Below are 24,270 nucleotides of genomic sequence, written 5' to 3'. Positions count from 1 at the left end.
TTTTGGCTAAATAATCATAATAAAACAGCCTACAACAACATTTACAATGACAGAAACAGTTATTATGACATTTCAGCGGATTTATAAATTAGATACGTATTACTGGAATGCTTACGTAATAATATTTTTTTCTTGTATCAATGTGACATAAGCATATTCACCTCATAAGCTTCCTCTTCAGCATCTTGGGGTATACTTGAAATCTTATCTGAATTCCATAAATTATACACATCAAACGTTGCATTGCACACTTCGAGAAATCTGAAACAAGAATTCATTTTGAAACAGATTTTAGTTTAGATATTTGAATTTTAACGAAGGATTTTTTATTTTTAACATTCCTATATTTCATAATAGCAATTATTTATAATGCCTGCTCCACAGAGGTAACTGCTGCGACAAACTTATTTTTTTGTTTTTTAATTTGTCAATGGATAATTCCATCAAGGTGCTAATACGATTTTTTATATCCTACAAAACCGGCTCTGCTAGAAACTATTCTAGGAATGTCAATTATAATTCGGTCGGCCAAATCCGGCTCATAAATAAAACGCAAAACTATTATAGTCGAGGAGTCGCTCGCTGCCGACACTGAAAGACATGCGAGTGTGGAGTCATTAGAAGCTCTCGTCTGATCTCGCGTTCTCGCGAACTAGCGTCAACTGGTCTTAAATTAATCCTGTGCTATGCAAAGTCTGGGAATAGAACCATCAAAATTACTCCAGTTTAACCATAAGATTTGTGCGTTCACCGCTAAATCAACTCCCTTCATCGTATCTCCTCGATCATGCGTTTAACTACTACAGCCTAGCGACATTTACTTATGAAGTCACATAGAAGAGAGGCAAATTTGCCCCAAAAAAGCTAGGTGTCCTACTCAGTAAGGCGAGACAGTACATCACTTCGACGGATTCATCATTCTTCGGACGGCGCAAATTTAGACTGGCTGGGGTCGTGGAAATCATTCTATTTGATTTCGTACAGCGGAGCTCGAATCATCAACGATCAAGTCATCTCCGCCTTATGGTACTTGGTATCTGTGTAGAGATGCGGGGCTCGCTCTCTCTATCAGAGGAGATGTTCTGGTTAATACCGGCCACTAGATTTCATTACCAGAAATGCCATCCGCATCACGTTGATGTCCGGCATTTCACAAACGCGTATTTCGCCAGAAAATTTTGCCCCACGCAGACAATTTATGAAAACACCGTGCAGCATTCTCGTAACAATATGACTTAGGCACCTTCAAGTTTAGAACATACTTTCACCTATAAGGTCGGCAACGCATCTTTGGACATCTGGATTCCCAATTTCCATTAAGTTAACCTCTTGCCCGTTTGTACCCTCTTACAAAGAAGGCACATTAATGGATGTGGATTTTAAAAGGCATTTCAAAAAAAAATTAGGCATCAATAACCAGAGGACCCCAGAGAGTCAACAAGAGTAAGAGAGAAAAATACAAAGATCATGTTGTTATCCATTTTTGGGCCTATATATCGCAAAAACTTTAAAAATTCCACGTAATGATGGTCCAAGACATAATTAATGTAACGTGAGTAATGAAAGTCAAACGCCACTGTGCGTATTGATTGATGTCTGTAAGCATTCGGAATGTCGAATAAGAGAGCGGAATGATCATTACGCTACACGTTAGGTCGTTGTGCTGCATTGTAAGAGACATAGATGATTCCGCTAACACCTGCTCTTTTTTGCTTTTTTTGCATGAATATTGACAAGAGACTGGGACAATATAATAAGGTTACCATAGTATCACGCTAGATGCAGACAACAGCTAGTATTTTATAAAAAAAATATAGGAAAACAGTTGACCCTAAAGGACATCCCTGCAACTTCCCGCTAATTGTACTTATGACGATTTTGTTTTTTTTGATTGCCGCACGTGACTAGGGATAGTAAAAAATGTTTAATAAAATCTTAGATAATACGAATACACAATATAAAACCGGAGTTATTTTGATGTAGATGGACATAATAAAATCTAACAATGTCGACTGAACGCTCAATTATTTTTTCACGTGGCATAGTTTTTGCTCGTAAATATGCTGTGTGGGCGCTCAAATAACAGATATTTTTTTAGAGACTGGTTTCGGGTAATTCGGAGTGGCGTTACTTAAGTTATTATTGCAGGTGCTCACTTGTTATAATTATCTTGTGGGCCAGAGTGCAACACCCGCCGGGCGCTCTTGCTGAGCAGGTTAATCGCCGGCAGGACCACGCCGGGGTAATTGTGGTATTTGTACACAATGTTAGGGATGCGCTCCAGGGCTGCCACAAGCATTGTGAACTGCTCATCCACTGCACGTGTCTGAAAATTATTAGTCACTGAAATAACAAAACGGCATAGACTATAAAGTGTTGTGCGTGTTCTAATAATACCCACATCATTAAACTGCTCTATCTATTCATTCGAAAAATTATGTCTCAGATCTGGGAAGAACGGGCGCAAGAAACTCACTCAGCGGGCTTTCATTTTTTTAAATAAAAATATGGTTACAATGTAAAATCGTACAAAATATTTATTAGTTTTTTTAATAGCCTTATTGTATAGTAACATTTACCACCAAATATTTTTTAACAATTCTTTTTAATTTCGTAATACATTTGTTTTGAACATTTTCTGGGATGCTTTTGTAAAAACAGGCAACAGAGGATTAGATGAATGATTTTATCTGATTAGGTGAAATAATAAAATTCGTGAGGTGTGTCATGGCCACAAGGAAATGTATTACACTAAAACGGTTTGTTAAGAACAACCGATTTCTTACAGTTGTAATGTTTTAAGTACTTATGTTAAATGTGAATTTTAAGTACTAATGGAGGTGTTGGGGTTTTAAAGATCGACTTACCAATGTGCCACGTAAAAAGGTCCCATTGTATTTTATCTGCGATCTAAATTTTTTTATCAAATGATTATCGTTCTTTTTGTTTGTCGTTTTTGAACTTCCTTAGTAGTTGAATTGAGTCGCAAATAATATCTACCTGACTGATACCTTCAGATATCCCGGTGAAACAGTCGAGCGTGTCTGCGAGCATGTTGCGGACGGGTTCCGTATCTGACTCTATGTTCAGTATGTTCTGTAGTTTCACCTGCAGAGCCGCAGTGCTCGACAACAGTCTATTCCTAGCTTCATCTGCAAAATGAGATCGTACAATAAAGGCACATTGTTCATGAATTTTAAACAATTTGTTATTTTTAAAGTGCTTCTGGTATTAAATATACAAATTAAATTTGTAACCAAAATGTATACAACTACTAGGGCCTAAAAATCAAAAACGTTTTGTCGCATAACATCGTATATAAAAGTATATTATGCATATAACAGAAATGAAAAGCACATCGTCAGAAAGATGCACGATTGTTAAACTTACAATAAAATCCACTAATTGCTATTTTTAGATAAAAAAAAATGGTTTTAGTAGCTTATGGTGTGGATTTATAGTCTGCAATAACACGATAACTTATGAAAATATTTTTTTTTAACTCAAACAATTTTTTAATCTCTTCATTAATTATGTGGGATGCCATGGAATGTAAATGGCAGTACCATTTGGTTTAGTTTAGTTATAATCAATTATTTTTCGACTGGGACTTCTTCAGACATTGAGGAGTCAAATTTTATATTTTATTTTTTAAATAGAGCTTAAAGATAGTATCAGCTGGATACTATACAAACTTATTTCTTTTGCTTTATTGACGTTTATCGCAAAATTTTCAGAAAATAAGAATTAAAGTAATAAGGTTATATATCAGTGAAACCTTGTCTGTATTTAAACAACTTTAAAAAAATACTTATAATATGAGCGCTTAAGCACAATTGGATTTACAAATTTTCCAAATGTTTTGAGTTTTCTTTAGTGTTAATTCCGCCAATATTTGTCTTTAAACAATTCGACGACAACAATACGAGTGTAGAGTACACTGGGCATCCTCAGGAGATGTTGACTCGCCAGACTCTGGCACGAGGTGGAATTAAATGAGCCGGAAACCGCTCTTTTATACCCTCGTCCCATGAAATGAAGCGCTGTGATTGGTCTCCTGTTGTTACGTATTACCCCCGGAAGAGATACCTAACAATGGTGAAGGGACCATATTTGTTTGTTCATTCAACAATTAACACTAGAGCAAACTCAAAACATTTCGATAATTATGGATTTCCGCAAAGTAACGCCTACTTCAATATTTTTTTTTGATCGGATTCGGAGCAAATTTGACAGAGTGATACGGGATGTATGATGTTTCTCGTACTCGTGCATAGACCTAGAAACTTGGGATGCAAAAATGTTGCACAGCACACTGTTTGCTGTACCCACGGTACATTTGGGAATTCAATACATACAGAATTCAATACCAGTGGGAGGCACCTTTGCACAGGATGCTGGCTATTTTATAGATACCACCACGGCGCCTATTTCTGCCGTGAAGCAGTAATGTATAAGTATTACTGTCTCTCGGTCCGAAGGGCGCCGTAGCTAATGAAATTAGTGGGCAAATGAGACTTAACATCTTATATCTGAAGGTTAATTTTTCACGAATCCTGAGCGGCACTACATTGCAATGGGCAGGGAGTATCAATTACCATCAGCTCAACGTCCTGCTCGTCTCATCCCTGTACTGTCATTAAAAAAATGCATCTTAACAGGGTAAAAAAAGATACTTTAAATTAATTTTCTGACATACCTTTAGCGTAACCTACTGCTATAGCGAAGGCTCTATGCAACTCTTTCCTCAAGTCACCGGGCAAATTATTCCCAGCCGCCTCCCAAGCCACCAAATCCAAGAACTCTTTGCAATTGGGCAAAGGTCTTTCTCTGTAATATATATTCCAATGAGTACAACATTTTGAACAATTTGAACAGGAACAACAAAAATTTAAAATGAAAAAAGCTTATTTCAAAAATAGGCTGCGAACTTGCTTTTGCTTATTTTTTGGGTTACAAAGTCTTCTGAATAATAAAAAAAAACATTGTTTCTATAGTATTTTCTTTGATTAACGCGACTGTTACACATTAAAAAAAATACTTTTTAGAGGATTAAGACGCGTTTTCAGTTCCCTTCAAAACGTGAACTGGAAAGGTCACGAAACATCAGGTTAACTAAAATAATAATAAAAATGTAATGTAAAGTATAATGTAAAAACAAAATTACACGCGTGTTAATCGTTTAAAAATTATTTGCACTGGAAGCCGGATAACCTATATGGGTACCACAACGGCGCCTATTTCTGCCGTGAAGCAGTAATGTGTAAGCGTTACTGTGTTTCGGTCTGAAGGGCGCCGTAGCTAGTGAAATTACTGGGCAAATGAGACTTGGCATCTTATGTCTCAAGGCAACGAGCGCAGTTGTAGTGCCGCTCAGAATTAATGGGTTTTCAAGAATCCTGAGCGGCACTGCATTGTAATGGACAGGGCGTATCAATCACCATCATTTGGACGTCCTGCTCGTCTCGTCCACTAGTTTCATAAAAAAAAGTTTGATTTCAAACAGTTTATAGGTATCAAGGGGAAATCGTACTAACTCGCGCGGTATTGATGCGAGGGTAGTGAGAAGGCGAAGCGAGTGCCGGGCGGCCACGGGCTGAGACGACAGGTGGCGGAGCACGCAGGCGGCGCGGGACGCGGCGCGACCCATGACCCACGTGGCGCCCCAGCGACTCGCGCCGAAACACTGCTCGTACACCTGCGACGGTATCTTACAATACACGGGGCAACACGCAAATAGTTCATCACATGTGTAAACGAGTTTATCTACACCCATGCTTTAAATCCTCTATTAAAGATTCTGAAACAGCTTATTGCCAACATTAAAACACCCAATGTTCTAATAACCATTACATCATCCAAAAGAGTGTTGTAATGTACTGAATTTCATAACAACACTCCTATGTTTTTTTTATCCCTTCATGCGCAAAGAGTTTCAACGGACAGCCACATTCTTATTGCTCGATGTGTGGTATCTGTATGAATTTAAAAAAAGAACATTTTCGTTTACGCGCGTTTCACACTACCAGAACGTCGCGCGCCGTAAAAAAAAAAGTAGGTTATTCGAATCCCCACCATTTTTATTCGATATTTTTATTGTTTTGTTTACAAAAAATGAGCGATTCATTTTAAACGCTGCGAAAGAACATTATATTCGAGTGAATTTTAATTATTGCACTATACAAAATGTAAATTACTACTAAAATAAATAATTGTTTCATTAATACTTACTTTATTTGTATATAATCAGTAATGAATGATTTTAAGTTACTACTAGGACGGGTGTTTTAATGTTAGCAGTAAGCTAACTGTTCCAGAATCTTTTAGAAGATTCATATTCTGGGTGTAGATAAAGTCTTGTATGCAACTGTTGATAATTAGGTATTAAAACACTCATGTGATACTATTATCAAACTCGGCTTCACCTCGTGTGATAAATCCACATTCGTGTTTTAATACACCTTATTACACAACAGTTGCATAAATAACTATTAAAGCCATTTATATTTCATAATCTGAAAGAAGAAAGGATGTTTAACGTAATTATGTGAACTCATTTAAGAGCTGTCACGAGCTTTATTGTTTTCAGTTTGTTAATACCAAGCTGGCTGTGGTGACTCTAATAGTCTCAGGCAGATCTGCTGTGAATATTAGATATACCTAACATGGGTCCCAATACTGAACCCTGTGCAATACCAGCTAACTTTATATAACTTTTACTTTGTTTAATAATAATTGCTTTATTTCAGGCTACAAGGCCCATAAATAAATACCTTATAGTCTAACATACATATGATATATAACTTAAATCTACATTTTCGCGGCGATGTGAGGCGCGGATTTGGTAGGTTCCGGCGGTCGGCGGCGTCCGCGATATTTGCGGAACACGACCCCCTTCCGCCACAGCTGCACGTCCAGGAAGGTTGATATATGTTCTGTCGGAACGCGAACAACAAAAGAGTTGAAGTCTACTGCGTGACGCGCCACCAACTTTTCGACTCCCAACCGGAACCTTGTCTTTTCCACCAAGTACTGAACAATGTCGGATGCCTTAGTGGTGTGGTGAAAGCGAGAGACGTAAATATACGTCGCTGGGATTACGGGACGCAGGAGCTGGTTCTGTCCTATCGGTGCTGTGCCATGTTGGTTATGACTAGGAGGTCTCTTCTTCCGCTCCACCTTAATGAAGCCATCCTTGTCGGTCAGACCCTTCGACACAGTTCTACAAGCGGGTTCGTTGAGGGCGTGCCCGCTTCCACTTTCTGTCCTCAGCACTTTCTGGGTTGCTGGCGGATGGCAGCAACATAGTCACGTTGAGGTGTTGACGTAACGACAGCAGGCGACACCTCCGAGAGGGGAGGAGGTGAGGGACGGGCGGCAAGTACATGACCGCTTACACGTGCGGGCACAGCGGCCGGTGTCGAGTCGAATTCCGCTGATTCAAAACTCGCTGGCGAAGCAATGCAAGCCCCACGTCGTGTGTTGATGTTATTGGCCTCCATTGACCTACTTACAACAGTATTGTTGCGCAAAGTCGCAACTTCAGCTTACAGATCCCTGATGATGTTCTGAGATGCCTCTAATTTCTACACTACTTCTGCCAGGCCTGCCTTGAGGTTTGTGATGTCCTTCAGCAATCTGGTGACGCCGACATGGTCGAAGGTGACGGGCGGTAACTTATTCAAGTTCCTTGCCACGAAAGACGGACGTCAGGATCTGTCACCTTCAGGAGATTTATCATGTCTTAAAGACTTCTCTCTCCCCTTTCATCCCTCCTGCGGGACGGGATCTCGTCGGTTTTCATCAAAACCTCGTACAGGAGCGTCTTGGCGTTGATGATCTCCTCACTCTTGAAATTTGATGCACAGATCTGGATGATGCTGATCTCGTCCATAGTATCAATTGCGTGCTGAAGGAATGCCAGCAATTCATTGGCTATGAGTTTTTCGGAACTCATAGTCATAATAGCGTGCAGCGGCGGTTGCCGCGCAGATCGCGAATATAAATTATATTCGTAAGTTCAGTGAGCATGTACGTTACCGAGCGCGCTCGGAACTGAACTCTCTCTGAAGTTAAAGTTAAAGAAATCTACAATTTTGAAATCACAATATCACGCTAACGGTTGCCTTTTCTAAAAGGCAGGCGGTGATCACTTAACATCAGGTGACCCGTACGATCATTTGTTCTCCTCTTCCGAAACAGAACTTAATATAATGTCAATTTCACAACACAAATATCACTAAGTGCCCGCGGCGCCGGAAGCTGTCGGTATAAAAAGGCATTACTCTCCTTTTTGGCCCGCTCAGAACATATACGTGCGTTACTTGGAAAAAGGTCAGAAAACATTGGACAGGCAACGTTTCCATCAACATACATACATACACAAAATAGAGCTCCGCGGGCATCGAGTATTTGACATAAGTATAACATACAAGTTGATAGTTGGTAAAATTACCTCAGCGATTTGTGTTTGCGGCGCTAAGTAGGAATTTGACCAAATCTTGAGCAACCACGACACACTGGCAGATAGCTCCGGGCTGAACACAGATCCGAGACCGGCGTCTAGTGCCGCACATTCGTACGAGCTTATCCTGAATATCTCACCAACCAACCTACAGTCAAATTTAACATAGTCTTTTAACACTTTTTAAAGGATTAAATAAAAGGGGGGCTGTCCCCCTGAAAAGTTATCTGGCAAAGTCTTGAAACATCGGGTTAACTAAAATAATAATAAAAGCGTAACTTCCACGATAAATTTAATGTAAAAAGACAGTTAGAATTACACGCGTTTTAATTATTTCAATAGTGTTTTATTTAAAAGACAATATTTTAAATATTTAATTAAATGTATCAGATCCACATACTTACATCAATATTTTTTATTCATCAAATACTTAATAGGGAAAAGCTATTTAAGATATAATCAATAATAATAGATTTAAAAAAATGATCTTAGCATAAGTTACATGCACACATCCTATTGTGATATTCAGTTTAGAAAGAAGAAAGATTGGTCACCAATAAAAAAACTCGCTTTGGAATTTTCCTAAAGCTACTCTAAGAAAAAAATCTGTTGCAAGATATTCCACGCATATTATTCAAATTTTTTATTTTTACCCAAAAATACCGCCAATTTACCTCAATTGACATCACGCTCGTTTGTCAAAACATTCATACCGATATCGTTGGTTGACCTGTGACTTTTTGGCCTGTACGAGAAAATAGGCAAATTTGGAACATTACATAAAACACTTTCTGTATCTCTATCATGTTCTTTCACTAACCTTCTTTACATCGCTTCTTATATTTGGACTATGGAGGGCATAGGTAAGGAGAATCATCTGTGTATATGAAGTATTTCCGTCATGCATTAAATTAGGGAGACGCCACATAAGAGTAAATCTTAAAAGAAGCGCCAATTTTTTTACAACTGAAATTTTTCCCATAAGTGTTCTGTTATACACTTACTTTTTCATAAAATTAAATGTTTATAAATCAATAAGCGTACTATTCACAATTTACGAAATAACATCACTCTAGGTGCAAGTTTCGCTATAATAATTCTTTAGGGTTATATACATTATTTTGTGCAACGCAAGTTGTTGAAATTTTCAATAATTTAGTCTTTAGAGTTTAGTCGACAGTAATATTAAAATTTTAACTCGACATACATCAATTCATCTACAATTGCTACATTCATACCATACCCTGTGCCTACACTAGCGCCATCGTGGAAACTTTTTCAACTTTGCTCCCTTATATGATCATTTTGTTTACTTCTACCCCCCATAGCCTGGACAGAGTTAACAATAACTATTTTATTGTAATATATGATTCAGTAAAAATATATACCATCAAACTTCTATTTTTTTAACATTAACAATGAATGGATTACATACACACATACACACACTCACGCCTTGTTCCCGTCGGGGTAGGCAGAGACAATAGAACGCCATTTGCTTCTATCCTTACAAGGCTCACACGCTTCCTCTACATTCATTACTCTTTTCACATGCTCGCCGGTTGCGGGTGCTTCGGACGTCTGCTTTTCTTAAAACGTCCCCAATTTGGTCGACGAATGTTCTAAGAGGTCTCCCGCGACGGACTTGCCCCAAACACACTTGCCTTATATATTTGATGCGTCATTCTTTCTTCACTCATTCGCTCCACGTGTCCAAACCATTTCAGCATTCCATTTTCATTCCTTGTCACAACATCCTCTTTCAAACCACAGCGCGCTCGTATTACCGCATTCGGAATTCTATCAGTCACTCTTACCCCACACATACTACGCAGTGATCGCATCTCAACTGCGTTAATTCTGCTTTTATGCTTCTTCTGCCATACCCAACTCTCACTTCCATACATTAACGTGGCGACAAGCACTCCATTATGTACAGCCATTCGCGCTTCTATTGGCACAGTCTGACCGTTTATAAAGGCATGCAGCGCTCCATTCACACAATTTCCCGCAGTCACTCTCCTTTCAATATCACCTTCATATCTTCCGTCTCTTGTAAACATGCTACCCAAATATACGAATTCTGTAACTTGTTCTACCCTTTCATCTTCAATCGTGATAGTACACCCAGTCAACCTTTCATCCTTCTCAAATACCATCACTTTCGTCTTTCTTGCATTTACTTTCAAACCTCTCTCTTTAAAGCTCCCGTTCAAGCAGTCCATAAATTGTTGCAACTCATTTACCGATGATGAAAAAATGGCTTGATCATCGGCGTACAAGAGGCACTTAACATGAATGGATTATTTAAATTAATTTAATATTTTCAACTAAGAAATACGGGAAGCTATATAAATTAAACACAACATATGAAGCAAAACTTACATTATAATAGGATCCACATTTTCCGAGTTTGTACTTTCACCAATAAGATAACGTAATGATGCCTCAACATTGGCATTCTGGGATTTACTGTGTTCTACTATATCTGGTTGTATCGTCACAATCTCTCCTTCTGTACAGTCAATTGCGATAAAATGACCTAAAATTTATACAAGTATAGTTAATACTTTTTTAATACAGTTCCTCAAAAAGTGGCATATTGCAGTGACGTATAGCGTTCAGGATGTGGGCTATTACATACTCGAGCTTTTTCTTTACCTTTTCCGAACTCGTGCGTTCCCTTTCCTAACTGTCAAAATAATGTCTATTAAAAAGAAAAACCAACCACGAAGTTTTTACCCAAAAAAATTCATAGAAGTTTTTATGGTTCATGCTAATATTTCTAAAAAGAAGCTACTACTAATTTGTTTTAGTTGATTTAATGATTTGATTCAATGTTTGAAATTAATATGTTTCATTTCATTTCACCTCATTAATTTCATTTTCATTTCATATCAATAAAAAAAACTACTGAAAACTTGGCTGTATGGGAATAGTTCCCTTTGTCTACCCAGAATGGGCGAAGAAAACAAAAAAAAATCTCTGCTTATATTCTTTTACGGTTGGCGCCATTTTCCAAAAAAAATCTTTGGGAGTTTAGTTGTTTTTGCACAAAATGAGTAATTTCGATTTTATTTTATCTGAATTAACCCCACCGGAACTCAGTATAATTGCACAAAATGCTTTGGAGAACATCTTACCGGAAAAGTCAAAAAGTCGCTACGTACGACGTAGTTATTGCGTGGAGAGAAGAGAAAAAAGCAAATAGTTTTTCAGAAAATGTTATGTTGGCATACTTTTACGAATTCTCAGCAATAATAAAACCTTCTACGTTATGGTCAAGGTTTTCGATGATAAAAAGTGTACTGCAAATAAGGAACAACGTGGATATAAGTGAATACCCAAGACTAAATGCTTTCTTAAAACGACAATCAGACGGTTTTACAACTAAAAGTCGAAAATATTAACATTTAGCCATAAAGGTAACTTATTAATAAATACTTATGTTTTTCTTTAGTATTTTTTGGGTCTATTCTTGGACCCTTCCTCTTCCTAATTTATATAAATGATCTACCTAACCTTGTAGAAAAAAAACACAAGGTGGTTTCAAACACAAACACAACACATTGTTTGCGGATGACACTTCACTTATATTCAAAGTGAAACGAAGGCAAGTTTTATATGACGAAGTAAACAATGCTCTATCTGACATCGTGTACTGGTTTAGCGCCAATAACTTATTGTTAAATAATCATAAAACCAAATATATTAAATTCACCGCGCTAAATGTCAAAAATGTAGATGCGAATATTTTATTAAATGGAGAGGTGGTAAAACCAGTGGAATCTGCTATATTTCTTGGCATTACTCTTGATTCCAAATTGCAGTGGGGCCCCCATATTGAAGGATTGGCGAATAGGCTTAGTTCTGCAGCATATGCGGTTAAGAAAATTAGACGGTTAGCTGGCATAGATACGGCGAGATTAGTATACTTTAGTTATTTTCATAGTATTATGTCCTATGGTATATTGTTATGGGGCAGTGCGGCCGATATTAATATTATCTTTGTGCTGCAGAAGAGGGCTATTCGCGCGATTTATAACCTAGGTCATAAAGAATCATTAAGAGAAAAATTTAAAGAAATAAACATTTTGACTGTTGCTTCTCAATACATTTTTGATAATGTTTTGTATGTTCATAAGCACATTGAGGAATTTTCTAGAAACTGTGACATTCATAATGTTAACACGAGGAACAAACATAAACTTGTTGTGCCTACTACTCGGTTGGGTCGAGTTAGTAAGTCTTTTGTTGGGCGATGTATATGCTTCTACAATATGATCCCAGAAAATGTACAAAACAAATGTGTTACGAAATTTAAAAGAATTGTTAAAAAACGTTTGTGTGGGAAAGGTTATTATAGCATAAACGATTTTCTTAATGACACCACGGACTGGGAATAAAGCGAACACCCTCAGGCTCTTTAATTATAAATGTTTATTGTACGATATTACATTGTAATCCATATTTTATATTTAAAAAAAAGCCCGCTGAGTTTCTTGCGCCCATTCTTCTCAGGTCTGAGGCAGTCTCTTTTGAATGGGTGGTAGATTTTGACGTTCAATAAGTGATTTTAAATCCTATTTTGAATAAAAATATTTGAATTTGAATTCAGTTTATGAAATAGCATAATACAGTGAATATATTATTTTAAAAAAGATTAATCAAACCCCTTTTTTTGTAGGTTGCGCTGATTTTTGGCGTTGTTGGAGCTTACCGCAGAGAGGAGTTATCCAATATTACTTTAAGAGATATTGAAGCTCATGGAAAAATGCTACTAATCAAGATTCCGAATATAAAAAATAAGATACCGAGAAGCTTGGTTGTTGAAGGTGATTTCCTTAGAGAATCAGCGGTCCCAAAAAGCAAAAGCCGACCGTTTATTCCAAAATTATCAAAAAGGGAAGTGTACAGCTCAAGCAATCGGGATAAACAAATTTGGTAATATGCCAAAAGAAATAGCTACGTATCTTGGTTTGCCGGATGCTTTCAATTATACTGGGCATAGCTTCAGAAGAAACTCTGCTAAAGTATTCGCAGATTCAGGAGCCACAATTTGACGTCCTTAAAGCGGGTTGGAAGTCAGACAAAAACTAAAAACTGGGAAAAAAATCACACAATCCATTGATTTAAAGTCCAGTCCGTCTCCTTTACATGACAATACTGAAGAGAACGTTCGTCGATCTACCTTCGTTAATAATGATAATTCATCAGATCAAATTCCATCAACTACCAAACGCCATTGTATAATTACACCTTTGACAAATATACATGAACAATCATACGAAATTAATAATAGTTTGTCTAGTAAATATGCAACCTAAAACTTCCCCAGTTACTATAAAAAACTGTACCAATTTCAATGTATATGTGAATTATAACTTTTATAAGAAACAAATGATTAGTTAGTTGAGTTTATTGATTACGAGTGCGGAAAGCCGGTCATCGCAAAGAGTAACGACAAATGTCTACCCGAGCCGAGGCGCAGCCGAAGGTGTGGGTTGACAGTTGGAACAAGTTGGCAAACAACAACAATATTTAATACAGTTGCGAAAAAAATAAGCAATTTAATAGAATAATAAAAACATTATAAACGCTTATAAAAGTTATAAGAAATGAAACCTATCTAACTCATTGAATCAAATCATTAAATCTGATATTGAAACAAATCAGTAGCTTCTTTTTAGAAATATTTGCATGAATCATAAAAACTTGTATGATTTTTTTTTTTGTAAAAACTTCGTGGTTTTTTCTATGATCTGACATATTTTTGACAGTTGGGAAAGAGAATGCACGAGTTCGGAAGAGGTAAAGCGAAAGCCCGAGTATGTAATAGCCCACCAGTCCCTGCAATACGCAACTTTTTGAGCAACTGTATTAAAATATACTATTTCATCACACTTGCTCGTAAATTGAGCCTTATTACATCGTTCTTAGTGCCACAAACCGAACTATAACACACGCGTGCATAATAATATTACACACTAGTGTGTAATAGAATTATCCCTACAAATTTATAGTTATTTATGCAACTGTTGTGTAATAAGGGGTATTAAAACACGAATGTGGATTTATAATGTGGATAATAGTGTCACATGAGTGTTTTAATACCTAATTATCAACAGTTGCATACAAGACTTTATCTACACCCAGAATATGAATCCTCTAAAAGATTCTGGAACAGTTAGCTTACTGCTAACATTAAAACACCAGTCCTAGTAGTAACCTAATATCATTCATTACTGATTATATACAAATAAACTAAGTATTAATGAAACAATTATTTATTTTAGTAGTAATTTACATTTTGTATTACAATAATTAAAATTCACTCGAATATAATGTTCTTTTGCAGCGTTTAAAATGAATCGCTCATTTTTTGTAAACAAAACAATAAAAATATCGAAGAAAAATGGCGGGGATATCGAATAACCTACTTTTTTTTTACGGCGTGCGACGTTCAATTTAACCGGGTAATACAGTTTTATATACCGCTGAAAATCCAATTACATTTTGGAATAAATAAATGTGTACCTAATTATGTCGAAAAAACATTTATTATAATCAAATTATTTATAATTCACAATAATTTGTTATAAAATATATGCGTTTGTATGTAATCAATCGCCATACATTTATCGCGTATGTACAAAACACTTAAAAAAACTGGCGCGCCATTTCAAATAATTTTAAATTATGTTTGAACGATCTATGCCATACATGTTTGCTTTTTCCTCGCGAATGTATTGAAAAAGTGCTTATGAAACTCGTGAGCAACTTGCTCACTAGACACTCAGCTGATTTACACCCTCGCCTCCGGATCGAGCTGCAACCCACAGCCTCATATAATGAGCAATTTAGCTCACTTGTATTATAATGAGAGATATATAGAGTTTCTTGCGCCACTTCTTCTCTCTCAGAGCGCCATTTGTTTTCGAAGCGATAGTAGTAGCTAGTATGTAACGAATGACATCAAAAAGAATTCTAAAGGAATCAATTTTGAGAAGATAAATTTTATGCCTTTTATGCCTTTTAATATACTATAGAGGATATTGAAGAACTACTAACACGTTTGGAAATAACCAGCTTTGAATTCGGACTGGCCATCAACAGAGTTAAAACCAAGATGATGATAGTAGACCGCGTAAATAACAACAGGGTAGAATTTCAACACATTGCTAACTGTGAGGTGGTGCCAACCTACACCTATTTTGGTTCTACTATCTCCAATACCGGAGGTTGCGAGCTGGAAATCCGAAGGCGATGTGCTATAACCAGATCTGCGGTAGAGAAGCTCAATAAGATCCGGAAGGACAGAAGGTCACCAAAACCACCAAGATTCGACTTATGAGGTTTCTTGTGTTTCCAATCTTCCTCTACGGGGCTGAAACCTGGTCCCCTAGACTTCAAGACCGCCGCAAAATTGATGCCTTAGAGATGTGGTGTTGGAGACGACTCCTGAAGATCCCTTGGACGGCTTTCTGAATCAACAATTCCATCTTAAAAGAACTGAAGATAAAAGAAAGGCTATCGTCGACTGTGCAACTACGAATTCTGAAGTTCTTTGGTCACATCTCCAGAAATGAAGGATCGATTGAGCGGTTGATAGTGCAGGGGAAGGTGGAGGGGAAAAGAGCGAGAGCACGCTCACCCACACGATGGACGGACCTTATCAAAACAGTGACCCAGACACCTGTTGTGGAGTGCTCCCGTAATGCTGCAAACCGTCAAAAGGAGAGGAGCAGCGCGAGGGAGGCAGTGCGACCCATAACCGTGGAGACCAACGGCGACTAATGTTGCGTCATCTTGGCAACCACGACCACTCTGACAAGAGTGAACGATTGAGAAGAAGAAGAATATACTATAGTATTCAGGTACCTCCCTCCAGCAGCTGTAGCTGGTCTATCATTGAATATTAATCATAATTTATTCTACAGCTGTAATACAAAGCAAAAATCCTTAAAATTATTTATCCCTCGTGCTATTCTACGTTTGTAGAAAGTACAAAATTGTAAAAATCTTGCAACGATGGCTTTGACAATTAATTATTAAATAACAAATACGGCTGTTCGGGCTTGAACCCTTTGCCTATCCTAATAATGGACGAAGAAACCAAAACAAAATAACCAATGTCGCAAACGTCAGAAAATATTAGGAACCAACTTCACCCCTCACTTTTGTGTTACAGTGATGCGCGCGCATCTTAAAATATCACTCTCATCATTTTTTTATAACGCGCATGCGTATGTGCATTGGAAGCAAGTAAATTCTTTCACCATACCAGTAATCATGACAATCCAGTGAAGATCTTCAAACAAAGACACCAGCTGATCACTGGAACCAATGGGTATCTTTCCCGCGTGCATTAACTGAAGTTGAGCCTCTAATCTGGAAATGAAACCAAACATTAGTATATTTTGTAATAATTAACAACTAATATGAACCATTTTTAACGCATAACCTTAAGAGTTAAAAAAATTTGGATGAAATTAGATTGACTGCACAAATTTATAGGGTAAATGTACCGCTTATCAAAGTTATTATATTACAAAATGGAATAATTATATCAACTATTTTCTTGCTCATGTACAACTGATACGGATCCTGTGTGAATAAAAGAGATACATATTAATATTTGATTGCGAACGGTTCACACTGCCGGACTTGCGTTTGTTGCAGTGACAAGATCTGTGAGAGATAATAATCGCTGAGCGATGCCCGCTTGGCTGTCAGAAACACTCGCCAAGAGAATCCAGTGGGAGGCTTCTTTGCACCGGATGCTGGCTAGATTATGGGTACCACAACGGCGCCTATTTCTACCGTGAAGCAGTAAATTGTAAACATTACTGTGTTTCGGCCTGAAGGGGCCGTAGTTAGTGAAATTACTGGGCAAATGAGACTTGACATCTATGTCTCAAGGTGACGAGCGCAGTTGTAGTGCCGCTGAGAATTTTTGGGTTTTTCAATATTCCTGAGCGGCACTTCATTGTAATAGGCGAGCAGGGCGTATCAGCTGAACGTCTTGCTCGTCTCTCCCCTTATTTTCATAAAAAAAAATCCCCGCTCACATATTCTACTACGGTGCGATAGTTTGATAAGAATAACAATGCTAGGCGGTAGGACAAGTAAATTCTAAACCGATTCTCACCGATTGGCATTCTAGAAAGTCCCAATGTGTTTTCTTATTCATAAAATTTATACGTTTATTCGTCACTTGTAGCGAAGGGAAGCATCCTGAGGAACCTACCTGAGAAGAAATTCAAAGGTTCTGTGTGAAGTTGAACAACTCTGGACTGGGTCAGCGTGGTCTATTGAAACCTAAAAAGGTTGAGCTCCTTGCCATTAACACGCAAAGTAGGCGCACAGTAGACGTCGAATTGTGGTAAATAGCCTCCGAAAACACTCAGAATTCAATGAGAGATCTGCATGAGAAGGAATTGATGCGAAATAATTGCAAATAAAAGTTGGTAATTCTAATCCCAGAACTGAGAGGAATCGCTTAAAAAAGAAAATAGTCTATACGCGGTCACTGTCGAATACTCTGGATGAATCTATGAAAATGTCTGCAATGCAAAGTTTGCAACGAGCTAATTCAATGAAATGTTCTATCATTGCATTGACGTACCTACAATAAACAATTAGACTCACAATCACAAAAACTGTCTGAAGCAAAACTCTGCCTACGCGTCTACTAGGCAGAGTTTTATACAATAGACTTTGAATATCACTGCCACGAAGTAAGGTGTTAATTTGAATGAATGTTTTAATATTTTCTGTCTTAGATCAGTTATACGTCTAGATAGACTATGACAGCTATGAAAACGACGAAAAAATTAAGTTTAGAACTAACGTCTATTTTGAGCAATGCACGCACACGAACACAAAGTGTCATACAAATAGCGAGTGTAAGATGTAGGTTGTCACGCATAATAAACTAATATTCCTGGCCTATTTTTATCAGTTGTTGTTAGACAACTGTGTAAATGTATACGTAATAATTATAGGTATACCACGCCGCTCGGATTTTTTTTTGACAACCTTTAATAGACGATTTGGAGTCTAGTTATTTATTGTACGTCAATGCATGATTGACATTAAATTTTGTAAAATGTGCACGCTTCGTGCGAAAATCTGTGCCAGCAAAACAAAATGGTGCAGGGAAGGTGCGCGCCGCACATGCGCGCGTTGTGCATGCACAGGCACAACGTACCCAGCTCTGCTGTATCCTGCACTGAACTGAGTTGTCTGTATGCCAGCTTACGCTTTGCATAATACAAGTATGTGTTGCTGTATATCTACCCCCTTATTCATAATAGTCTGCTAACTTATTGCATTGCTAATTCTCACTCTGTCTTCTTCTATTGACCTAAGTCAGAATGAGAAACAACACTCCTTAGCGGCTGTTTTAAGTTAGCGGACCATTATGTATAAGGGGGCTAATATATAAAATTCTCGTGTGCCTGTGTTTGTTACCAAAGTCCTCCGAAACGACTTGTATGAAATTTTGTGTGCATATCAGGTAGGTATGAGAATCGGCCAACATTTATTTTTCATACCCCTAAATAATAAGAGTAACCCACGCCTAAATATTTTGTTTAATTTTTTTTTATTTTACTATGATTCAGCATAGAAAAATACATACAATTTCAAATTTTCACCCTTCTACGAACAATAACTATTTTTGTATCGCGATTTTATATAATTCTGTTCCGCAGGGTTGGGTTCTGTGCATGGAACAGGTTTGCAAGATGGCAATCGAATAGAATAATTGTAGTACGATAAATGTAATGTATCTACGATATATTTGGTAGGTCTGAGAATCAGTCGTCATCTATTTTTTATACCCCAAAAATATTAATTATTCATTTTTTTTATCACTATAAGGCAATACAACATTTGCTGGGTCACCTAGTTATGTATAAAATATTATCAAATTAATCTCACTTTTTACTCCTATCGGTGAGTAGAGTGTATAGGACATGACAGCAATGAGCAGTTGCCTTTCTGGCAATGGACCCGATGGTGAGCAATACATTGCAATGTAGAGTTCTTTCATCTTCTTGTATATCTTCATTTATATCATCTGCACAGCCATCATTGCTTTCCGTTCCCCTGTAAAGAAGGTAAGGAAGAAAAAAGCTTTTTGTGAAATTGTGATTAACATTCAAATTGTAAAGTCAAAACCCATCTACCTATTATTTATTGAAACTGATTCACCTTAATTACACCCTATATTGTACATAGCAAAGCATTTAAATTCCCATAAAAATGAATGCAACAGTTACAGAATAGTCTCGACAGACAAGCAATTATTTTAAAATTAACCTTAAGTACTGTGTAAACTTTTATTACGCTAAGGAACGAAACGATACGCCCTGCCCATTACAATGCAGTGCCGCTCAAGATCCTTGAAAGATTAAAAATATCTGAGCGGCACAACATCATCCCATTAGCCTAGTAAATTCACTAGCTATGGCGCACTTCAGACTGAAACACAGTAATGTTTACACAATACTGCTTCACGGCAGAAATAGGCACTGTTGTCGTAACAAAAATCTAGCCCGCATCCTGTGCAAACATCTGCAGATACAGGCATTAATAAAGTCATATGCAGGCATTTATTGCTGTTATTGTACCAGTTTAATGCACAACACAAGGAAAAGTTGTTTGCCGTCTCGACACTTGGCCTGTGGCACCCCAAAACAAGAAGATTTCACAAAGTACTGTCAATGGAGCAACTATTTACAATAGTCGAAAATCAAAAACCCTTTTGTACTATTAAGTATAACTTTACCTTAAAAGTTAATGTTATGTACAATTGAATTGTCATACTAGTATTACAAAATGGTATTCTTAGCTTCAATTGATTTTATTATTATTAACTAGTTTAGTTCATTGTTTATATTGTTAGTAATTTATTGTGTGATATTTTTTTTATAGAATAGGAGGACAAACGAGCGTACGGGTCACCTGTTGTTAAGTGATCACCGCCGCCCACAATCTCTTGCAACAACAGATGAATCACAGGAGCGTTACCGGCCTTTAAGGAAGGTGTACGCGCTGTTTTTGAAGGTACCCATGTCGTGTCGTCCCGGAAACACCGCAAAAGGAAGTTCATTCCACAGCTTTGTATGTGGAAGAAACCTCCTTGAAAACCGTACTGTGGAAGACCGCCACACATCCAGATGGTGGGGATGATATCCTAACTTGTGGTGTGTCGTGCGAAGGTGGAACACACCCCATGATAAATACGGTAGAAGACACACAATGAAGCGACGTCTCTACGCTACGTCAAGATTATGCTCTATTCTTTTTTTTGTTAGATTTTTATTAATATTATTAATTCAATTATGCTTTGCAGCTTCTCACCCGCTTTGATATATGTATTTTTGTTACACTGGGATCTGTTATTCGTTAGGTTATGTTAATGTATTTCTATTCTATATTTATTGTTAACACTATTTGATTCCATAATAAATTACTTTACCTTGTGCCATCAGGCGGAGCAAGTCTGCATTGTAAGTAAGTGTTGAATATTTCAATACATGGGGTCCTCAATGTATCATTGGTAAAGCCATCCACATCACATACCAGAGAACTCCAAGTGTGGAGGAACTTGTTTAGAGCCTCCCTCCAAACTGTGTCTTCATTTATCTAAAATTTTTGTATATTAGTTGTTTCAATAGAATAATATTTATGTAGTAGCTATTTACAAATTTTACTTCCTACATAATTATATACTTGATGGTGTATTCATTTATCAAATATAATTTTGTGCCATTACTGACCGTGCCTGACTTTATTAATGTTCTTTATGTTCATAAGCACATCACCAAATTTGCTAGAACATATGGCTGTTAAGCCTAGGCTCTGAATTAAAAATATTATACTAAGAATGTGCCAAAGGGCAATGAAGCAAAGCATGAAGTAAGTCTCACAACCAAAGTAGAAGACATATTACAAAAAAATAAGCTCATATAGCGGTAAAGGCCCTATGGAATCATCTAATTTTTAAATTAAACAGTCTGCTCAGTACACTACTGAATAGGTTTTGTTTTTGGAATAGGAGGACAAACGAGTGTTTGGATCACATGATGTTATGTGCCATCACGGCCCACTTCCTCTTGTATGACCAGAGGAAGAGCAGCTTGGTTGTAGGGGGAAAGAAAATTTCCCTTGAAAACCAGTGTGGAGGAACGCCACAAATCCATTCACAAAATAATATAGTTTATTTTGTGGTGTGTTTGACTTAGATCAAATTGTCACTACCAAACCAGATGATTTTCATTTTGATAATACATATTACCAACTGTGCATGTGACTTTGTCTAATGTCCTATCATGCTAAAACTGATGATGGATACAAAGGGTTGCAACACAACACATATACACAATGCTATGAGTTGAAATGTTACTAATTTTTAACTCCAGTGAGTGGCATAGACAATACAACAGTACACATGTTGTATCATCCCGGAAACACCACACAAGGAAGTTCATTACACAGCTTTGTAGTATGTGGAAGAAAGATCCTTGAAAACCGCACTAAGGAGGACTGCCTCACGTCCAGATGATTAACATTAGATAATATTACAGAGATTAGTAACATTATATTATATGCATCAACTTCACCATGTAACCACCAAAAGCACACACAACCTTTTTTAAACCAAAAAAAAAAGACAATAAACTTGGGTACTTACACCTTCTTCAACCACTGAACCTCTAATACAATAGCAGGTGTAGGTTGTTAAATTCTGTAGAAATGCAGGAGGGGAGGCTGCTATCAGTGGAGGTGTAAAGAACTGGACCAATCTCCTGTAAATATCAGATATTCCCAGCATCTCCCTATCTATTGGCTGGATCATTGACAACATTCTCATAAAACTGTTAACATAATTTTCTAAATACTGCTGCTTTAAATTACTTTCTGATACCACAACACCTGTTAAGCTTGCTAATTGTACAAGACAAGTCAAAGATGGATTTGCAAGTTCTGGGATTAATCTCACATACATATATATTTCAAAGAAAAGAGCAATAAGTTCTGGCTTCATTATAGTGTCTTTCCAGTTCAAACTAAGTCTTAATAATGGTGTACTATCACTTTCATAAATAGCCTCAAATGCACCAGTGAGTCTTTTTGATAAAAACGGTGACACATGACTCCAACATAAAACTGACTCAACAATGGTTAGCAATTGCTTTGTCAATATCGCTTGATCTCCTTCAGGACAGACTCCAGATCGTACGATTTGTTCTAAAACACCTACAGTGAATCTAAATATTCGCTTCAAATCAGTTGCTTCAAATGATTTCTTGAGCCAGAAATGCACTTCCCATGTCAATCCAACATCAGCAGACTTAACTGTTATAGCATATTCTTGCATTATAGCCTGAATTAAAGCACATGCTAATTTTTGCTGACCTATTGATGAGCCTAGAATTATCTTTTCCAATTCATCAAGTAATGCTTTTCTCTCTCTTCCAGAGTCATTTATACTTCCCCTTTTAATCATAACAGCAATAGTCTAAAATAATAAAAGAGATAAAAATTTGTAGTTGCAAGAGCTAAATTATATGAAGAGTAAGTAAGAGTATAAGAGAGTATTATACCTGTAACAACTTCTCTCTTATAAAGGGTGGAGTATCACTTCTTAATAAATAACTTAATAAATACTCGCGCAGCGAGCATAGATCGCTGTCGGAGAGTAAATTCCATTCTCTAACTAAAGCAGATTTTATTAAGCCAGTTGCTTCAAACAAAACATAGCCTGAAGAAGACTTCTCAAGAATTTCTCTGCATAGCTGGTATGGATTCTTAGTACTTCGGAATTCCATGAAGACACTTTCAGCTTGGTGTCTTTGCTCTGAATTTACTAAATTTGGTGGAGCCTAGAAGAATGTATAATGTATTTTATTATTAGATTTTTATGCTCAAACCAGAACAATATTGTTTAATACATAATATTTACCAGCAAGACTTGAGCTGCAGCTTCCAAGGTTTGAATAGCAGAATTATCCATTGTAGACTATTTCAATTATTTACCAATTTTATATTATAAAACTATATTAAATATTTATTTATTTTCTCATTTTTATTCATTATTATTTTCTGGGAGATTAACCATGCTCAACCAAGCTCAAACTTGAAAAGTTGAAATATGTTGTGTTATTATTAAATTTAATTCAACTTTTCAAAAGGATGTCAATTGTCAACACAGACTAGAAAGGAGATACCTACTAACTAGTAATTACCATAGCTACCAGTTAGCACGTCTCATCTGGGGGCACGGAAGTGCCCCCGCGAAAAAAGATTATATAAATATTACGTATTTAGAGGCGGGACTGCCTAAGTAAAAAAATAAATTTAGTTTACTATGAAATATGCAGTCATTTGACATAAGTTTGAAATAGCAATAATTACAGTATAATGCGATTGGTGACGATGTATTATCCTAAGGCTAAGTTTAATAGCAAAAGTTGCTTTTAAAACGTAGTAAGCTTCGGCAATCTCCGTTTTCTACATGATTATTGCCGTTATCTGTAAATCTATCAATGACTGCACGTTTCATACAATAGAGTGAATCACTTTTGCCGTTTTTTTAAGGCGAGCAAAAACATCATAGTTACGACATACCACCCTTTTTTCGAAGTAGTTCAGGCCATTTTCAAGCTAAGATAAGGAAGTCTGAATTTTCAGTACGCGAGCAGACATTGTGCACGGTATATTTCATCAATTTGAACCAGTAGTTTAAGAATTATAACTACTCAAAGTTTCTTAATTTTGTCAATCACCAACTG

General features: G+C 36.9%; 1 protein-coding gene across 1 annotated transcript in view; it reads right to left on the bottom strand.

The window, feature by feature from the left end:
• The window catches only part of LOC126972052 (exportin-4-like), a 29,968-nt gene extending 6,250 nt beyond the window's left edge, over window positions 1-23,718 (bottom strand). The window contains exons 1-13 of the mRNA XM_050818628.1: window positions 23,442-23,718; window positions 23,083-23,361; window positions 22,170-22,997; window positions 20,955-21,121; window positions 19,412-19,579; window positions 16,749-16,855; window positions 10,850-11,006; window positions 8,456-8,612; window positions 5,538-5,698; window positions 4,700-4,830; window positions 3,001-3,152; window positions 2,157-2,326; window positions 162-261 (exon numbers count right to left, since the gene is read on the bottom strand). Of these exons, the coding sequence (XP_050674585.1) occupies window positions 162-261; window positions 2,157-2,326; window positions 3,001-3,152; window positions 4,700-4,830; window positions 5,538-5,698; window positions 8,456-8,612; window positions 10,850-11,006; window positions 16,749-16,855; window positions 19,412-19,579; window positions 20,955-21,121; window positions 22,170-22,997; window positions 23,083-23,361; window positions 23,442-23,492 (2,628 nt within the window). The 5' untranslated portion in view covers window positions 23,493-23,718. The remainder of the gene's footprint in view (window positions 1-161; window positions 262-2,156; window positions 2,327-3,000; window positions 3,153-4,699; window positions 4,831-5,537; window positions 5,699-8,455; window positions 8,613-10,849; window positions 11,007-16,748; window positions 16,856-19,411; window positions 19,580-20,954; window positions 21,122-22,169; window positions 22,998-23,082; window positions 23,362-23,441) is intronic.
• Window positions 23,719-24,270: the final 552 nt, after the last annotated feature.

This window comes from Leptidea sinapis, chromosome 25 (genome assembly GCF_905404315.1).
Source record: "Leptidea sinapis chromosome 25, ilLepSina1.1, whole genome shotgun sequence".
NCBI lineage: Eukaryota > Metazoa > Arthropoda > Insecta > Lepidoptera > Pieridae > Leptidea > Leptidea sinapis.
Note: the sequence above shows the minus strand (reverse complement) of the source record. Positions and strands in the feature narration are given on the sequence as shown.